The sequence below is a fragment of the Mesocricetus auratus genome, unplaced genomic scaffold, assembly GCF_017639785.1.
Source record: "Mesocricetus auratus isolate SY011 unplaced genomic scaffold, BCM_Maur_2.0 Super-Scaffold_100008, whole genome shotgun sequence".
Classification (NCBI taxonomy): Eukaryota; Metazoa; Chordata; class Mammalia; order Rodentia; family Cricetidae; genus Mesocricetus; species Mesocricetus auratus.
In genome coordinates this window covers 59130771-59147695 of record NW_024429192.1, presented here as the reverse complement: position 1 = coordinate 59147695, position 16925 = coordinate 59130771, and the positions used below count along the sequence as shown (strand labels likewise).

Genomic DNA, 16925 nt, shown 5'->3' with positions numbered 1-16925 from the left:
GGAAAGAAACACCAAATTCTGTTCACATCTCTTTGGTAAAATATCCCTAAGAATCTCACATGGTTCTCAGTTCTTTGGGAGACATGTCTTAGGTATGGAATCAAAGAGATAATGTGAGCATCTTTACTTCTTGAGCCAGATTTGCAGGGAACCTCAGGGATGTGACTTGCATCACTGTGTCCAGTAGGTTGCATTTAATTCCTGCTTTGAAGTACACACATAAATAAGATTTTTGTCCCCATCTAAAAATATTCATGACTGAGCCTGGAATTTACGATGTACTCATAGAGGACTAAAAATTTGATTTACTCAGTCATTATCAAGTGGCATTTTTGTTCACATATACTTTTTAAATGGGCATATATTATAGCATATACTAGTATAGCATAACATAGGTTAGGCTTCAGAATCTGCTTCTTAAACTTGAGGGTGTTAAGAGTTCCTTAGGGAGCTTTTTAACTAGCATTCCATGGGGGCTAGAAAGATTGCTCAGTGACAAGCTTACATTACTCCTCCAAAGGACCTGAGTTGAGTTCAAGCACCCATAACAGGCAGTTTACAACCACCTGTAACTCCATCTCCAAGAAATCTGATGATCTGATGCCCTCTTCTGGCCTTCCTGGTCATTTGCATACATGCGGTTTACATACATTCATGTAAACTAAATTTTTTAAAAATTTAAAGAATTTATATTAAGCACCAGGCAGTTCTAAGGTTAACTGCTATGATGAAAAAACACAGACAAAAATATAGATTAAAAAATGCTCATTTAGAAATCAAGCAGAATTCATGAGCCAGAGTAGCATTTTCACAGTGTTTTACGTTAAATTATTGGTGTCCTTTGTATATCTAAACTCATAATCTTAATGTTTATGATACACTAAACAGATGCACTGATTACTTCTTAACAGTTCTTTCATCGTAAAAGCTCCAGGGGCCATGTGTGTATTTTGCTGATCAGTCTGTTCTAGACTTAGTAATCACAACATTAGAAATCAATGCACTACGTAGAATGATTATGCTATGCTATAAACATATTTTCCCTAACATAAGATCCTCAGAATTCAGCGCATGGACTGTGTATTCAAACCATTTAAAAACCAATGGTAAATAATGTAAGATCCTTTATGATGTCAAAATTTTGTAAGTAGCAGATGTTGTAATGAATTACTTTAACAATCAGAGTTGTTAGCAGAAAGAAACCCTGTATTTTAAAATTCAGTTGATATTTATAATTTATGTAAGCAGTGAAGATACCATTGGATTTTACTCTACACTGATTGAAACTTAGTAACCCGGGCTTTCTCCACCCAGTGCGTTAAATCAGCCAGCCCCAAAGGGTCTTGGTAGCCCAGTGTTTATAACATCCTTCTTTACCTGCTAATCGACCTCACTTCCTGGATTTCAGTCCGTCTAGTTATCAGCTAACAAAAGAACAGCTTTTGGTTCCTGCAGACGCTGGTGAAAAAATAATCACGAGAAAGAAATCCACCTTATGTCGTCTTTTTCTGTCTGCAAAAATAAACTCAGCCATCATACAGCTAACAGGTACAGAAGGAAGATACAAGCTCGTTCATAGGAAGAAACTACAGAGAAAATGAGCATCATTTCTCAAGGTTTTTATTTTCCTTGATCTACAAGTGATGCTGCTGTAATTGTAGCTGCAGTTTTTACCGATCATTCACCACTCAGCAGCTGGTAGAGAAGTAAGACTGCTTGGCAACCACCTGCAGGGCTGCAGAGATGAATTACATTTTCGGAAACAACACACTTCTGTACTCCCGCGCCAGTCGAGGAGGCAATGCTAGCTCTAGCCATGGCTCAGTAGGCCCAAAGCAGAAACACTGGGCAAAAAAGGGCTCGTCAGATGAACTGCAAGCTGAGCCAGAACCTTCACGCTGGCAGCAGATAGTTGCATTTTTCACTCGAAGACACAGCTTTATTGACTGCATCTCGGTAGCCACCAGCTCCACCCAGGTAACATGCCACTTGTTGAAATTATTTTCAATATATTTATGTTCGTATTTGCTTTACCACAATGTCTTCATGAATATTTATTATTAAAAATGAGTCTTCTGTGTTATCTTGGCACCGAATTTTATGTTTTTAGTCCATCTCTGCAGGTCTTTAGCACAGAAGGGGAAATGAAAAACATTTCCCTTATGTTATGTAATGCTAAACAAAACAATCTCAGATTCTGCTAAATGACTTCTCCAAAAATGTAAAGTCATTAACATGTGAGTTAAAATACAAGTTAATAATGCTCATCTTATTTTTAGATAGTGCTAAGTGCTATAGAGAAAAATGTTTGAACAAAAGAAAATAACCTATTTGTTTAGTTTTGCATGTTAGTAGATAACCTTAGGGAGAAACTACAGTAAAGAAACAAAAGATTGCTTAAATATTTTAATGTTTTGAGAATAGATTAATATAATTAGTTAATATTGTATATATTTATTGTAAAGTTACAGTAAATTGATTTGGTTCAGAGATTAATGAGTCCTTAAATTTTACAAATATATATTGTCTAAGGCTAATTTGGAATTAGTAAAGGTTTATAATTGCATAGTCATGTAATATTTTTAACACATTCAAATTATAAAGAAGCAAGCAGAAAAAGTCCCAATTTTTAAAAAAGCCCCATAAAATTACTTTTTTAAGAGGAAATGAATATTGAATAAAGGAGAAGAAAATAAAAGCAGTTGAATAAAATGCTAATGGTTTAGTATAAAAGAAGATGAAAGGAAGTATTAATATTTTAAAATATATTTTAGTAGATAGTCATTCAACTAGTGAAAATAAAGGGATAAAAATAGTCTAATTTAAAAACAAATTGAGTAGTTTTTCCTTTGAAATCAGTAATTCTTAGTATGTATACAGATGCATATATGCTCTTTGGGGCCTTTAAAAAATAAATTTCCTTTAAAGATTATTTCTTCCATCACTAGAGGCAGCACAGTAAATGTAAATATAACTGCCAAGCTGATTGATTTGTTTTGGTTACTAGAGTTTCCTCATAATGCTATTTGGTAGTAAAATGTCAACTTTTAAAGTCATAAATTCTACCTGTTTCGTATATGCTTAAGATGAAATTTGGGAGTAGGAAGCATCACCATTTTATATGTATGCACTGAGATTACTTCCAGCCAAACTTACTGAAAAGCAATGGTTGACTCTTAAATTGAATACTGACTGCTCTAAGAATTTTTTGTCTTGATTCTGTTTTAAAGATTAAAGGTTAGTGTTATTAGTTGCTATAGATTAATATGAAATAATATTTTCATCATCAATAAAAAGATACCTGATGATTTATGTAAGTAAAATACTGTATATATGTATATATACATATTGATATATCTGATGTCCATCTTAGGACAGTCAAGTGAAAAGACCAATAGTTTGCACATAAACTGTTAAAAGCATAGAATTAGAATACAGTAACTTGGACATTAAAATGGTTGTAGCACTGTTGCACCACTGACTATTACCACCCCCACCCCCAGCTGATTCCTGTTGTGTTTATATGATGAAGAGTGAGTTAATTTTTCTTGCAAACCTCTTACCTGATAGTTCTCCTGTCCTTCTCACTACCTTTGTGTTTTATCTCTGGAATTTCTAGGTCAGAGGTTTTTCCTGAAGTAATCACATTTCACTTTTCTTTCATACACCTTTCTGATGAGTCCCATAATTGATATGTTCAAGTTTTAATTACAACTTTTGGAGTTTGTTTTGTAGGATAAAATATAGTGGAACTGAAAAAGAGCTTGCGACATGATTGCATCTTAGTTGATGCTGGAGTACATTTTTATAATAACTCAGACTTGGCTTTGTAGCAAGACTGGCATATTGTTGTCAGGAGCAAAGTAGATGAATGAAATTTCATAAATTTTTGTTGGACATATACTGTGTAACTACTATGAATATGTTTTGTACTGTGATTGGTAAATAGAAGGGTCTTATGTTTTGATGTTGTCCGAAATGAATTTTTTAAAGATTTGATAGGAAGCTTAACTTTTAAACTGATTCCCTTTAACTGGGTTATATTATACTTTAGGAAGTTGGAGAGTTGTTACTAAATTAGGTTTTAATTATTCTGTCAATCACTACAACTAAAAAGAAACTTTATTTACAAATTCATTTTAACTGCTTGTCTGTTGGAAGTACTCATGTTCAAAATTAAGATTATGTGCCAAGTCCCTGAATGATAAGGAAATCAAATAATTATAAAGATGTATGAGATACCAAGTACTTCTGTTGGTGCTCAGTAAGTGTTTGCGGAGTTACAGTTCTCTTTCTTTTTTGGGGGGTCTTTTTTAATGACCCACATTCCTTCCTCACAAGTGTCTTCAGTTCTTCACAGTGGCTCATTTCTTCATCTTGCCTTTTCTTCTCTTGCTTCATGTTATCCTCACGCTTCACAAATCCTGTGTGCTCCTGATTTTTCTTACCCTTTAAACCCTCACCAATAGAAATAAAAATGTTGTTTACATACTATCTCCATTCATTTGGTTTTGCCTTAGTTTACATTGTGAGTCGGGAAAGGAGATTCTTTAATTATTAAGGTATATTTTTTGTGAATTGGTTTACCTTGCTATAATTTTTTCTTCAGAGACTTCATACTATAAATGTCTTTGTTTGGATAATTAATACATATATAATACTTTTATAAGTAGTGTCAAACATTCCTTTTGGTTCCTCACATCATCATCCATCCTGCTCTTGTAAGTAGTGACCTTGGAACCAAGAGATGGAGTTACGTCTTTCTTCTCTTATCATTACTATTTTGTGAATGACTCTGCTTCATCCCTCTTCTTTGGTTTATGACTATAAAAACTCTTCTTGTAATCTCAGCTCCTTTATCTTTTTAAAACTTCCATCAGTAAGGAAGGTCAGGTGTCATCAGGTGACGCGTCCTTTCCCTCCCTCTCTGGGCATCTTATCTCTCTTGCTCACTGTGATTTGCTGAGCATTTGACTGCTCACTCTGCCACTTAAATTTCTGATGCAGGCCTTTCAGTTGTTTTCTTTTCAGCTTACTCTGGTTCAGTACCCCCACTACAATGATTTTTTAATCCTCTTAAGACCCCAGGGACCAGTGGTTTTTACTGTCTTTTGCCACTCATACATTCCTTAGTGCCTTGCTCAAATTCTTTCATAGTTTTAACTCTCTTCCCCTTTGCCACTTTTTTGGCACCATCTGTACTTTAATTGCAGCCCAGCCTTCTCCACAACATCTCTGAAACTGCACATTAAGTCTGCAGTACCTGTCTTCTAAGTCCCATTCTAAATTGATAATCTTCTTTAATGTTCTAGCCTGTTGCAGTTAGTGAACTCTCTGTGTTCATGAAGCTCACCCTTTATTTCTGCTCTTGATCTCATCTCATTTGACTGTTCAGAGCCTCATCAGGTTCCGTTTTCTACTCTGTTGTTTGCCTTTTCTTGTATATTAGGTAATTTCTGTGAGCTGAAATACCTCTTAACACAAACAGCTGAAAATGCCTCTGTGTGTTACCAAATCAAACTTGTCAGTTTTTAGTCTTCATTTTACCTACTAGACAAAAGAACTGAACACAACTAATTATTCTTTAATTTTTTTTTTCACTTTTGACTCTTGGATGCTGATCTGATACTTTCTTGGTTCAATTTCCTTTAGAGTGTTTTCCTTTTTCTTATTGCTAAGTATTAGAATATCTTAGGGCTTAGTCTTCAATCCTCGTGTGTGTGTGTGTGTGTGTGTGTGTGTGTGTGTGTGTGTGTGTGTTTTCAAGTAATCTTACCCAGTCCAGTCTTGTGCTAATTCCTGTATACTAGACTTTGTAGCTACAGCTTCGTATTTACTTGGTATTTCCACTTGAGTTAAGCATATGAAATATCAAAAATACAATGCCTTCATTATTACTATATTGACCTTCTTTGTTTTCATTTAACATTAAGTTTTTCATTTGTTTTCTTCATTTCCTTTTTTGTTATTATTGTTGTGGTCTCTGGCGGAAAGGAAACACACGATTTGGCAAATGCTAATAAAATTATGCTCTACCACTGAGCTACATTTCAGCTCCAAGAGTTCTTAATCTTTTTATTTCCTATTCTTATGTGTGCTGAGACTCTAAAGACAAAACCCTTGGGATTATCTTCTTTTCCTTTGCTCCACATCCAAGATAACAGCAAATCCTACTGGCTTTGGGTTTAGGATAGGCTTCTCAATCTGTCCCCACCCTCCCACTTTTGTGGGTATGTGCTTATGAGTGAGTGCAAGTGTCCATGTAGTTCAGTGTGTGTTTCCTTCACTAGACTGTCAGTTTCCTATAGGTAGAATTTTCTATTTGTTTATGCTGATCCTCAGTTTCTGTAACATTGTTGGCAACATAGCAAATACAACAAATATTGTTAAGTGAAGTAAGAAACAGATCAACTTGTATTCAGAAGATCTAGTGCAGATTTTTGTGTCTTATTTATATCTTAACCCTTCCATGAAACATTTGTGTATTGCCTTAGTGTTAAACTGCTCCTCTGACTGATAACACCTTTCTTATTTGTCCCACTGGGCAGGAAGTAAGCCTGGAAAAAAAAAACTTCAGTTTTCTCACAGTCAGGATGACTATGTAACTCATAGGCTTTAGATGGAAAGAGGGTACTATTAATAGCTAAAGCGGGACAAGTACAGATACGTATTTCCTAGGCGAACAAAGGCATATGGTTACCTATTTATATCCATTTATCTTCTGACTTATAACTAGGCAACAGGCTTCAGTGTTCCTACCAAGACATCTTCATCTTGGAGTATACGAGATTCCAACCTTATATCTGAACAGTTTTCATTAAACTGGTCCTGATAGGAAGGGAGGATGGTCTTCATTTTTAAGAGGGTGCTTATATTTAGTACTGTGTTGCCTTTACACTAAACTGGAATATATACAAAGTAAGTAGGCAGCCTTTAAAAACTGCTTCAGAAGTACTGACTCTGATAAAGAGTCGTATGATTTCCAGGACAAAGGGGCACAAATCTGTCTAACTAGTTATAAAATGCTACTTTGGGCAAAAACATGTATTTCCTCACTCAAAAGACCATGACTCATATTTGGAAATGTTCACCCTTTCACAGGAAGAATATTGAGGGACATACATCATATTTCCATTTGTCTTAAGATTTTTACAGCACACATGTATTTACTCAAAAATGTGTTTACTATTTAAGAACCAGTTATTGTTATGGTAGAACACCTTAGAAAACACAGGTACTAAACAAAATATTTGTTTACAATGGTAGTAGAAGCTTTTACAAAGTACATCATTGACCAGACAATCTTCAGTCGTACTCCTGAGGATCTTCTCAGATTAACTGCAAACTTAGGGCCATATGAAAACTATATATAGATGTTTATAATTTTACTTATCATTGTCAAAACCTAGACACAAATAATATGTCCTTCAGTAGGTGAATTGATACACATAAGACAGTGGAATAGTATTTAGCAGTGAAAAGTTTAAGTCACAAAACACATGGAAGAATAAATAGAAAATGCTTATTATTAAGAGAAAACAAAACAATCTGAGAAGGCTTTATTCATATTTTCCTAACCCTGTGATGTTTGGGGAAAGTCAAAAAGTAAAAATCAGTGGTTCCCAGGATGCTGAGAAGAGAGAAGAATCAGTAAGTGAAAGTATTGTATGTGGTTCTACAATAGTGGATGGTGCCATTATACACCTAGAAATCCATAGACTGTCCAACAGTAAGAGTGAACCAGCATACACTGGACTGTGGTTATGGTGGATGGTGCCATTATACACTGGAAATCCATAGACTGTCCAGCAGCAAGAGAGAACAGCACACACTGGACCATGATCATGGTGGGGTGGTATAGGTTCATCTGTTGTAACAAATATACCACTCTGGTGCGGGATGTTGAAAGTGGGCGGGCTGTACACGTGTGGGCCGAGGGTATGCAAGAACTTGCTGTACTCAACATTCGGTTTTCTGTGAACCTAAATCTGGTCTGAAAATTAAATTCTATTAAAAAATACAAAGTTGCTATCTTAAATTTAGATTGGCTTAGTCTGAAGAACTAAATGAGAAATAGTTTATGTAAGTTTTCATCTGTGCAGCTTCTATATAATGTCTTGATGTAGTTGGCCCTTCTGTTAGGGACAAATAGGCTAAAAGAAACACATTTCATATTTACATATTTAATATATTCAAGTAAGTTTTAAAGTTAATTTTAAAGTAAATCACTGAAAAAGGCACACGCCTTTAATCCCAGCACTTGGGAAGCAGAAGCAGATGGATTTCTGAATTTGAGACCAGCCCAGTCTTTATAACAAGTTCCAGGACAGCCAGGGCTACATAGAGTTTCATTATCTCAAAAGACAAAAGCACTGGCAACAAGCACATATTTGGTACACAAACATTCATGAAAACACTTACATGCCTAAAATTAAATGAATTTTTAAAAAAGGAAAAATTATGTGAGGAGATATACTCTACACATGTGAAGAACTAGAGTTGTATCATTAAAACTCATGTTTTAAGTAAACCTACTGATGTGATGATTTTAATTTCATAGAAATTGATGAACAATATCAATACAGTATGCAATACTTTTATGCAAGTATAGATTAACTGACCATGATATCTGACAGCAGGAAATTTTTTGTATATGAATATGTGTGTGCATGTATCTTATGTGTTCAGGTAACTGTGGAGGCCTGAAGAGGCTTTTGGATAACATGAAGTTGTGAGTTTCCTGATACGGGTGCTGGAAACTGATCTCCAGGCCTGGAAGGAGGGCTTTTCACTGCTGGCCCATTTCTCCAACCCCAAGAGTGGAATTTTAAAAGGAATCTTAACACAACATCTGTCTCTGGATATTTAAAAGGCATTGCCATCATATACGTCTCTACAGAGCTGTTTCAGAAATCAAGAGCGCTGCCTGCTCTTTGAGAGGACCCAGGTTCAATTCCCACCATCCATGAGACAGCTCACAACTGTCTGTAACTCCAGTTGCAGGGGATCCAATGTACTCTTGGCCTCCTTGGGCACAAGACTTGCAAGTGGTATACAAAAATATGTAGGCAAAACACCTATAAGCATAAAATTAAAATAATTTATGAAAAATTCATAAAACCCCAAGATGTTTCCATTTGTGAACAGTTTTGGGTGACTAGTTTTGGTTTTGGTACTTGTGAGACTTCCTCTATTAGTTTAGCCATCTAGTTTTGAAAAACATAATAATTATTATAGAGTACAAGGTTTTTTAATGGTTTCAGAAAATAACTAGAGATTGTAATCTGGAATTTAAATTAAAAATGGATCCATCTTGATTTTTGTATATTCTAATTATTTTTGTAAAACCATCTACTATAATAAAAGGCTGTAAATTTGAAATTTGTTTCAGAGTATTTTGGAAAACAAATATTAAGCATATAAGTGGGGTGCAATATATCACCTTTGATGTTAGATAGTGATTACAGTAGAAAAAAAACTGGAATTCCTTTTAGGGTATTTAAAGAGACAACATCCTGTGCTGGTTAAGTATGTCTTTGGGGGATAATGGCCGGAGTTTATGTCCATTTTCTACCCTTTACTTGGCATAGCATATTGGGAAAAATGACCTAAATTGCGAGTTTCCTTATTTTTAGAAAATAGGAATTGAAATATTATCTGGATCAAGATTCAGTAAGGATTATATAAGACAGCACTCACAAAGCCCTCTCAGCTCCTTCTAGGCCTGGAGGTCAGTTCCCAACTTCAGTAGCACTATCTTCATCTTCATTCATCACCACAAACATGATGGCTACCACCATTGTTGGCAGTTCTACAAAATATTATGGTCTTGTAAGAAAGGAAGCTGAAGAAATCAATCTAATTACAGAATGAAAAGGAATTATGTCTTAATTTTTAAAAATGAAAATAGGTATGTCTTAGGTAGAGGATTTTTAATCTTAATAGGATCCAACCAAGAGGAAAAAAAAAACCCATGATAAGTCTTCTTAGAATGTAACAGAAGACCAGTTGAACAAGTATTAGAGCTGAGCAGTATGGTACATGTCTTTAATTTCAGCTCTCCTACGGCAAGGACAAGTGGGGTCTCTTTCATTTGAGGCCAGTCTAATCTACCTAGGGCATTACAGGCCAGCCAGGGTTCCATAGTGAGTCTGTCTCAAAAAAAAAAAAAAAAAAAAAAGGTGGGGGGGACAAAACAATAATAACAAAAATTGTATTGCAGAACTAAAAAGTCAAAATGGTAATATAACAATAAAGCAGATAGTAACTGCTAGAACACTTTAAGATCTGTGAGAATACAGATCCCAGACTGAGATTAGGAGAACCTGCAAGTTTAGAGGAAAGAAACTATGAACTTTACAGGATAAGCTTTCCTTGAGAAGATTAACTTAGAAGTACAGTTTGAAGAGCCAGGCGGTGGTGGTACACGCCTTTAATCCCAGCACTCGGGAGGCAGAGGCAGGCGGATCTCTGTGAGTTCAAGGCTGGGCTGGACCGATAGCCTCCAAAACAATACAGAGAAACCCTGTCTCGTAAAAAAAAAAAAAAAAAAAAAAAAAAAAAAGTACAGTTTGAAGAAGCAGATAAAACTCTATAAAGACACATTTGTTCTTCATAGGCCAGTATTAGGTAGGTAGAAGTTGTCAAGAGGACAACAGGGAGGAGTAGGCACTTTGTTTTCAGTTTTGGTTTGTTGATTTTTGTTGATTGGTTGGTTAGTTTGGTTTGCTTTGGTTTTGCATTTTTACACTTTGAAATTCGTCTGTAAGGTTGGCAAATAGAAGGCCTCAAACACTGCTGATTGGGAGTAGCCACCTGACTATGCAGAAGGAGCCTTTAATAAGTGTCTTCTCTGTATGCATCTTGAAAGGGAGCAAGAGAAGGAAGAACAAGTACCCAAAACCCACTCCAGAATTGGTTTTGATGGTTTATCACATGTTTGTTCATCTGACACACACAGCTTCTTGTGACATTGAGCATAAAAAGCTAAACAAATCTTGTGTTTGCGAACTTCATATTAAGATAGAAGACAATATAATTACCAAAAAATATGTTGTATTCTGGAAGAAAATGAGAGAAAGAAGGAAGATATGTGAGGAGGTGATAGGATTGCTGATGGAGAGTTGGATTTGAAGGTGGTGCTTGAGTAAAGACTGGAAAGAGTTCATAGAATAGAGGCTGTAGCTGTCTCAGCAAGAGCATTCTTGGAAGAAAAGTAAATAGCAAGTGGAAAGGTATGGAGAGAGCAGCAGGTCAGTGTAACTGAAGAAGTGGAGGGAGAATAGAAGACCACAATTGAGGTTAGTGGGGGCCTGAGCCTTTGGGGCCTTACAGAAGGGTGACTAGAACAGAGCAGATACAGTTACTAAAAAGTGTTAAGGGCCACATTTTAACCTAGTAGTTAATGAAGTCCATGGTAGCACATGTTTATTTAGCCAGTTCTGAAAAATATCAAAGACAAAGGCATATAGCAATTGATAATTTCTTCCCTGTGTTAATTATGTAACCATGTCTTTAAATCCAGTCTTTAAGTTTCTGTTTTCTTTAAATTCTTAATGACTGAATCATCCTTTTTAAAAGGTGGTTAGCTGAATGCTAATATAAAATACCATCTTTTCATAATAAAGAAATCAGAAACCTTAACTGAATCTTATGAATTCTTGCAATTAAAAACAATAGATTCATGAGCTAACTTATCTTGTCTCTGTAAACTAACAATTTCACATCCGTGCTTTTACAATAAAACTAATTGCTAGATCTGTTTTCCTATTTCCCATAGCTATTAAAAGTTCTTTAAAAATATTTATATTTTGATGCCCTTTCTGGTTTATTTTAAAATATCTAGTTTTATATACACCTGCCCCTGAGATACTGAGATACTGGCATGGATGTCATACATATACAGCTGGTTGAAATACTGTTTCAGGTTACTTTCTTTTTTTTAGCTACATAGCTTATATTAAAGATGTAATATGTTTGCAGTGACAGTGGCAAAGGGCATATGAATCATAAGAAAAATATTAAACCACGAAAAACACCTTTTGTCCTGCAGATATTGATCCTCTCTTGAATACAGTAATTCTCAAGTGTAGTTTTTATAAATCTACTTTGCTATATTTTATCCTTCTGTAAACATTCAAAAGGCTTGCAGTTTTTTTCCTGGTTTCTTTCTTTTTTTTAAGTAGCTGCTTTGACATTTAATCAGAGCGTGCCTCATTATGGCATAGTAGATCTTTAAACTTAGGGCCAAAGAACTTGGATTAAGAATTCAAACTATGGCGTGTCATACTCAAGATCCTTATTCACCAACAGTGAGATAGGGTGGTTACTTCTATTGTCTAAAGATAACTGGTACCAAAAGTTCGTTAATTCATTTATTTCATTTTTCTTGAAAATATAGTGTATTTTTAGATCTTACTCTACTTTTGTGTTTAGTCTGAGTTCATTTTACTGATTACATGAAGCATGTTAATACAAAATGCAAACATTACCTTCTTGGTAGTATAGTGTTATTTATCTTCTTGTCAATTTAACATTCAGGAAATCATTTTTTATTGTTTAATCTCGCGCGTGCGTGTGTGTGTCCGTCCGTCCGACATCCGTCCTGACAAGGTTTCTCTGTAGTAGCTCCCTGGCTGTCATGGAACTTTCTCTATAAACCAGCAGGCTGGCCTCAAACTCAGAGATCCACCTGCTTCTGCCTCACAAGTGCTGGAATCAAAAGCATGTGCCACAACTGTCCAGGCTGTCTTGATTTTTAGGGAGCTAGGTTTTAAACCCATTACTTTGAACTTTCTAAGTAAGCATCCTACCACTGAGCCAATCCCTTCCAGTTCTGAAAGTCTTAATAATTAACAAGAAAAAATACATGTATTTTCTAGGAAATAATTTTTAGTTGGTATTGTAGGAATTGTTATTTGGTTGAGACAGCCCTGGCTGTCCTGGAACTTAGTCTGTAGACCAGGCCAGCCTAGAACTCACAGAGATCCTCCTGCTTCTGTCTCCCAAGTACTGACATGTACCACCACATCTAGCTGTGGAGATTATCAAGTTTGCTTGCTTGGATTTGGTTTTGTTTTTCAAGGGTTTCTCTGTAGCTTTGGAGGCTGTCCTGGAACTCACTCTGTAGACCAGGCTGGCCTCAAACTTACAGAGGTCTGCCTGCTTCTACTTCCCAAGTACTGGGATTAAAGATATGCCCAGTGGAGATTATTCTTAATAGTCCTCACTTCCCATCAGTTCCCATGGCATATATGTTAACTCTACATTCACAGTTTCTCATGTCCATTTTTACTGATAGTACCATCAGGTTACACTACCAGTTATCTCACAGTCTCCTAATTCACCCTCTTGTCTCTTTCTTTAGGATTCATATGTATGTATGTATGTATGTATGTATGTATGTATGTATGTATGTATGTATGTAATAGAAACCACATTAAAGCTGTTCTAAACAGAAAGGGATCTGATAAGTAGGCTCACACAATATGTATATATTGCTGAATGCCTGAAAGTAAGAGGCATCACTACATAATTCATGAATGAGGACCTGCACATGCTTCAGATCACATAAAAATCTACATTTTGAATACAGGTTTTCTAAATTAATACCTTAATTTAATGTATAATATAAACTGATGTAGAAAATAGGTGCAGTTTTGTTAAATCAGTTTAAATATCTTTTCAGGCCATTGTCAATGTGATGTTTGTTTCAAACGTGCTTGAAAATGTGTATAATCTGTCAAATTATTTTATAAAAATTTACAATTTTCTGCAGTGTTCCTTCAGACAGTGTTAATATTATAACCTCTGTTGTCATGGAAACAAGTCTCCAAAGGCAGCCTCAGAGGCTAATGATTCCGTGGTGTTGCTATGGATAGAAACAACTGAGACTGTTGCTAGTCATGTGATCAGGATCTTTCAAAACAATAACAGATCTCTATCGAGCTGATCTTACCAATGGTACAATAGAGCAGGACAGGAATGATATAATGGTTGTTGTTTCTTACTTGATTCATATGGATTTAGAAGATTTTTAAAGTGCTGTTCTCCATTCTTTTCCAAAAAAAAAAAAATCCAGATGTAACGGTTACTTTACATTACATTGCCTCGTTATTTAACCCATACGTGTATATTCATTATATTGTCTGCATCCCTCATCAACTTTCATTTGATTATTAGCTTTTTAGGACTGTATTTTTGTTTCAAGTGAATTAAATGGGTGATTTTGTTACTTTGTTTATCGTTTGTGCTTGGATATTTTATTTGTTGGTAGGTCATTTGTTGCTAAGTATTTGCCTTCTGAGAAGATAGGGCATATGCTCTTCCACAGAATTCTTGAATCCAGGTGTCTTACAGACATCGAGATAGGTTAAGATGTCATACATGTTTTAGGGTTTTTTTGTTTTGTTTTTAAGAAACAATATTGCGATCCTTACCCAAAGAAAATAAATTCAAGAACAGATCCTGAAAATAAGGATACAGTTGGGTTTAAATGTAACATTAAAAGAATAATAGTTTGTCATAAAGGATTTAGGGAGTAGCTGACCAGTGGATATCTTTCTTGTGCTTTGAAATTTGAGGTAAGCATGTAGTTTTACCTGATTTTATTTGAACTATTACTTACCCTAGTAATAGGACTCTAGTGACTACTAATAGTATAGTGTACTTTGTTACTACTAGACCATTACCAAGAAACTAATACCATATAAGGAAAGCCTACTACGTTTATCATATCTTGACATTTAAAAAATAAATACTTTTTGGTGTTCCAACAACAACTCAAAACTAAAACAGCAAAGAAACACAAGGAAACTCTTAGAGATGATGAATACATACACAGATTTCCTTATGCTCATAAATTTCATATATGTTAGCTCATCAAATTACATACATTAAATATGGGGCTGGAGAGATGGCTCCATGGTTAAGAGCACTGGCCACTCATTGAGAAGATCTTGCTTCAATTCTCAGAACCCACATGGCAGCTCACCCCCATTTATAGTCCAGTTCCAGGCGATCTGACACCCTCTTCTGCCCTCTTCAGGAAGAAAATATTTGTGATACACACATAGACTTGCAGCCAAAACACCTATATGCAATAAAAGTTAAAACATGGACCGTTTATATTAGCTTTGCTGCAATTAAATTCCTCAATTCTGAACAAAAATTTTAAGAAATAATTATCACAGTTTAGATGACTATGACCAGTTTTATAGTATTATCACTTGGTTTGGACTCTGTTTGATTGGACCCAGTTAACTGTGTTTGGCACCAAAATCAGTGTTATCATTGTATCCTGTGAGATAGTATTTAATTTTAATTTGTCCTGTTATGATAATGTTAGTTCTGATGTTCTGATTTCTTGATTATGATAGTCTCTGTTAGGCTTATCCAGGCTAGTGTTTTGAGGGGATATATATGTGTGTATGTATGTGTGTGTGTGTCCCATTCAGATGTTCAAGTAAAATGTAATGAAAGTTTTGCTTAGCAACAGCAAGAGGAAGTTTAAGCATCCATTGCTGTTTCTTATTATAACCTGATGACTGCCAGATGGTGATTTTATAATTATAATTCCATTATTTCTTCACTTTTTAGTTGGCATTTTATTTCAAGGAAATGCATTTTGTTTAATTCATGTATGCATTTTTGCAATATGGACTTTCCTATTTTATTTATTGAGTTTTATGCCATTGTTACTCTTGTGGCTCTCCCATAGGCTCAAGTTTTTAAGCACTTGCTCTTCAGTCAATAGTACTGTTTTGGGGGAGATAATAGAATCCTTAGGTGGGTACAGCCTTGCTATAGAAGTGCATCACTGGGGACGGGCTTTGAGAATCCTCATCCCACTTGATGCCTCTCAATTCCTCCTGTGTTTGGATGAAAAATGAGACCCATCTGCTTCCTGCTCTTACCAACATGTCACCATTTCTTGCCATTGTGAACTCTAACCCTTAGAGCCATAAGCCAGAATAAATTCCCTAAGTCTCTTGGCCATGGTATGTTATCACAGCAAAAGAAAAGTATCTAATACTTTATTATTCTAATACTAATATTAATCTAATAAGTTGTTATTTATTTTGAGTCCTGGTATTTCCCAGGTGGCATGATATTTTATAGGCTCTTTGATAACCTTTCTTGGAGTACTTACTTATTTTCAGGCAAATATCAAGTTGTTCTGGTGATGTTAGACTCACTGAATGGAGCCAGCCATTTCTGTAAGGACCCTTCTTTTGTTTTCTTTGAGTGTGGGTATTTAGAAACCAAGATTTGGGTACTAAAGTTGTATATGTCTGGGCTTTAAGGTCGCAATTGTTCTCAGTGAGACAGATCTAGAAAATACATTTATACCCATATTTAGTTTTTTCAGTATGTATCAAAAATTCAGTATGTTTATACCAGTACTCCCAATTCTGATCTAATAGCATAAGTCCATGCTAATTTTCCTCCGTTTTCATAATTTACAGCTTTGCTTTTTTTCTCACATGAGAAACCTTGCTCCCATTGTCTTTTATGTACTCATTTATTAAAGTGGAATTTCCCTTCTCACCTCCCATCACTGCTTAGGTATCTACAGATTGCTTTTGTACTCCACTGGGATCTTTGAGCCTCAGGCCAGGCTTTTATGCTGCCATCTTCACCTTGTTCAGGCTACCACACCCTGTGGCATATTACTCACTCCCAGCCATTCCTTGCTCAGAGCTGATAGCATCTCTCTACCCTGCTTTGGTTCAATAAGTTGCTTCCTCTACAAAGGCGGTGGTGTCTTACCATATTACCTTCTAGAGGTTTTTTATTTACTTCTCTCAGTATAGTTGAAAATAGGAATCTGTATTCATTTGCTCTTTCAGTGTGTGCATCCAGGTGATCTAGCAACAATTCTTTCAGAATCATTCTTCCCCTCTGCTTTGTCATAAATCATTTTA

At 35.4% G+C, this 16925-nt stretch overlaps 1 protein-coding gene across 22 annotated transcripts in view; it reads left to right on the top strand.

Annotated features, from left to right (window-relative positions):
• Window positions 1-16925, top strand: part of Dlg1 (discs large MAGUK scaffold protein 1) — a 190025-nt gene that overhangs the window by 79564 nt on the left and 93536 nt on the right. For 2 of the 22 annotated variants that reach the window (XM_040750957.1, XM_040750956.1), the window contains exon 1: window positions 1282-1977. The exons of 16 other annotated variants lie outside the window; for them this stretch is intronic. In XM_040750957.1, coding sequence (XP_040606891.1) covers window positions 1744-1977 — 234 coding nt within the window. In that variant the 5' untranslated portion in view covers window positions 1282-1743. Of the gene's footprint in view, window positions 1-1278; window positions 1978-16925 lie in introns of those variants that run through there. 4 more of the 22 variants (XM_040750954.1, XM_040750958.1, XM_040750959.1 and 1 more) reach the window with 4 other exon arrangements.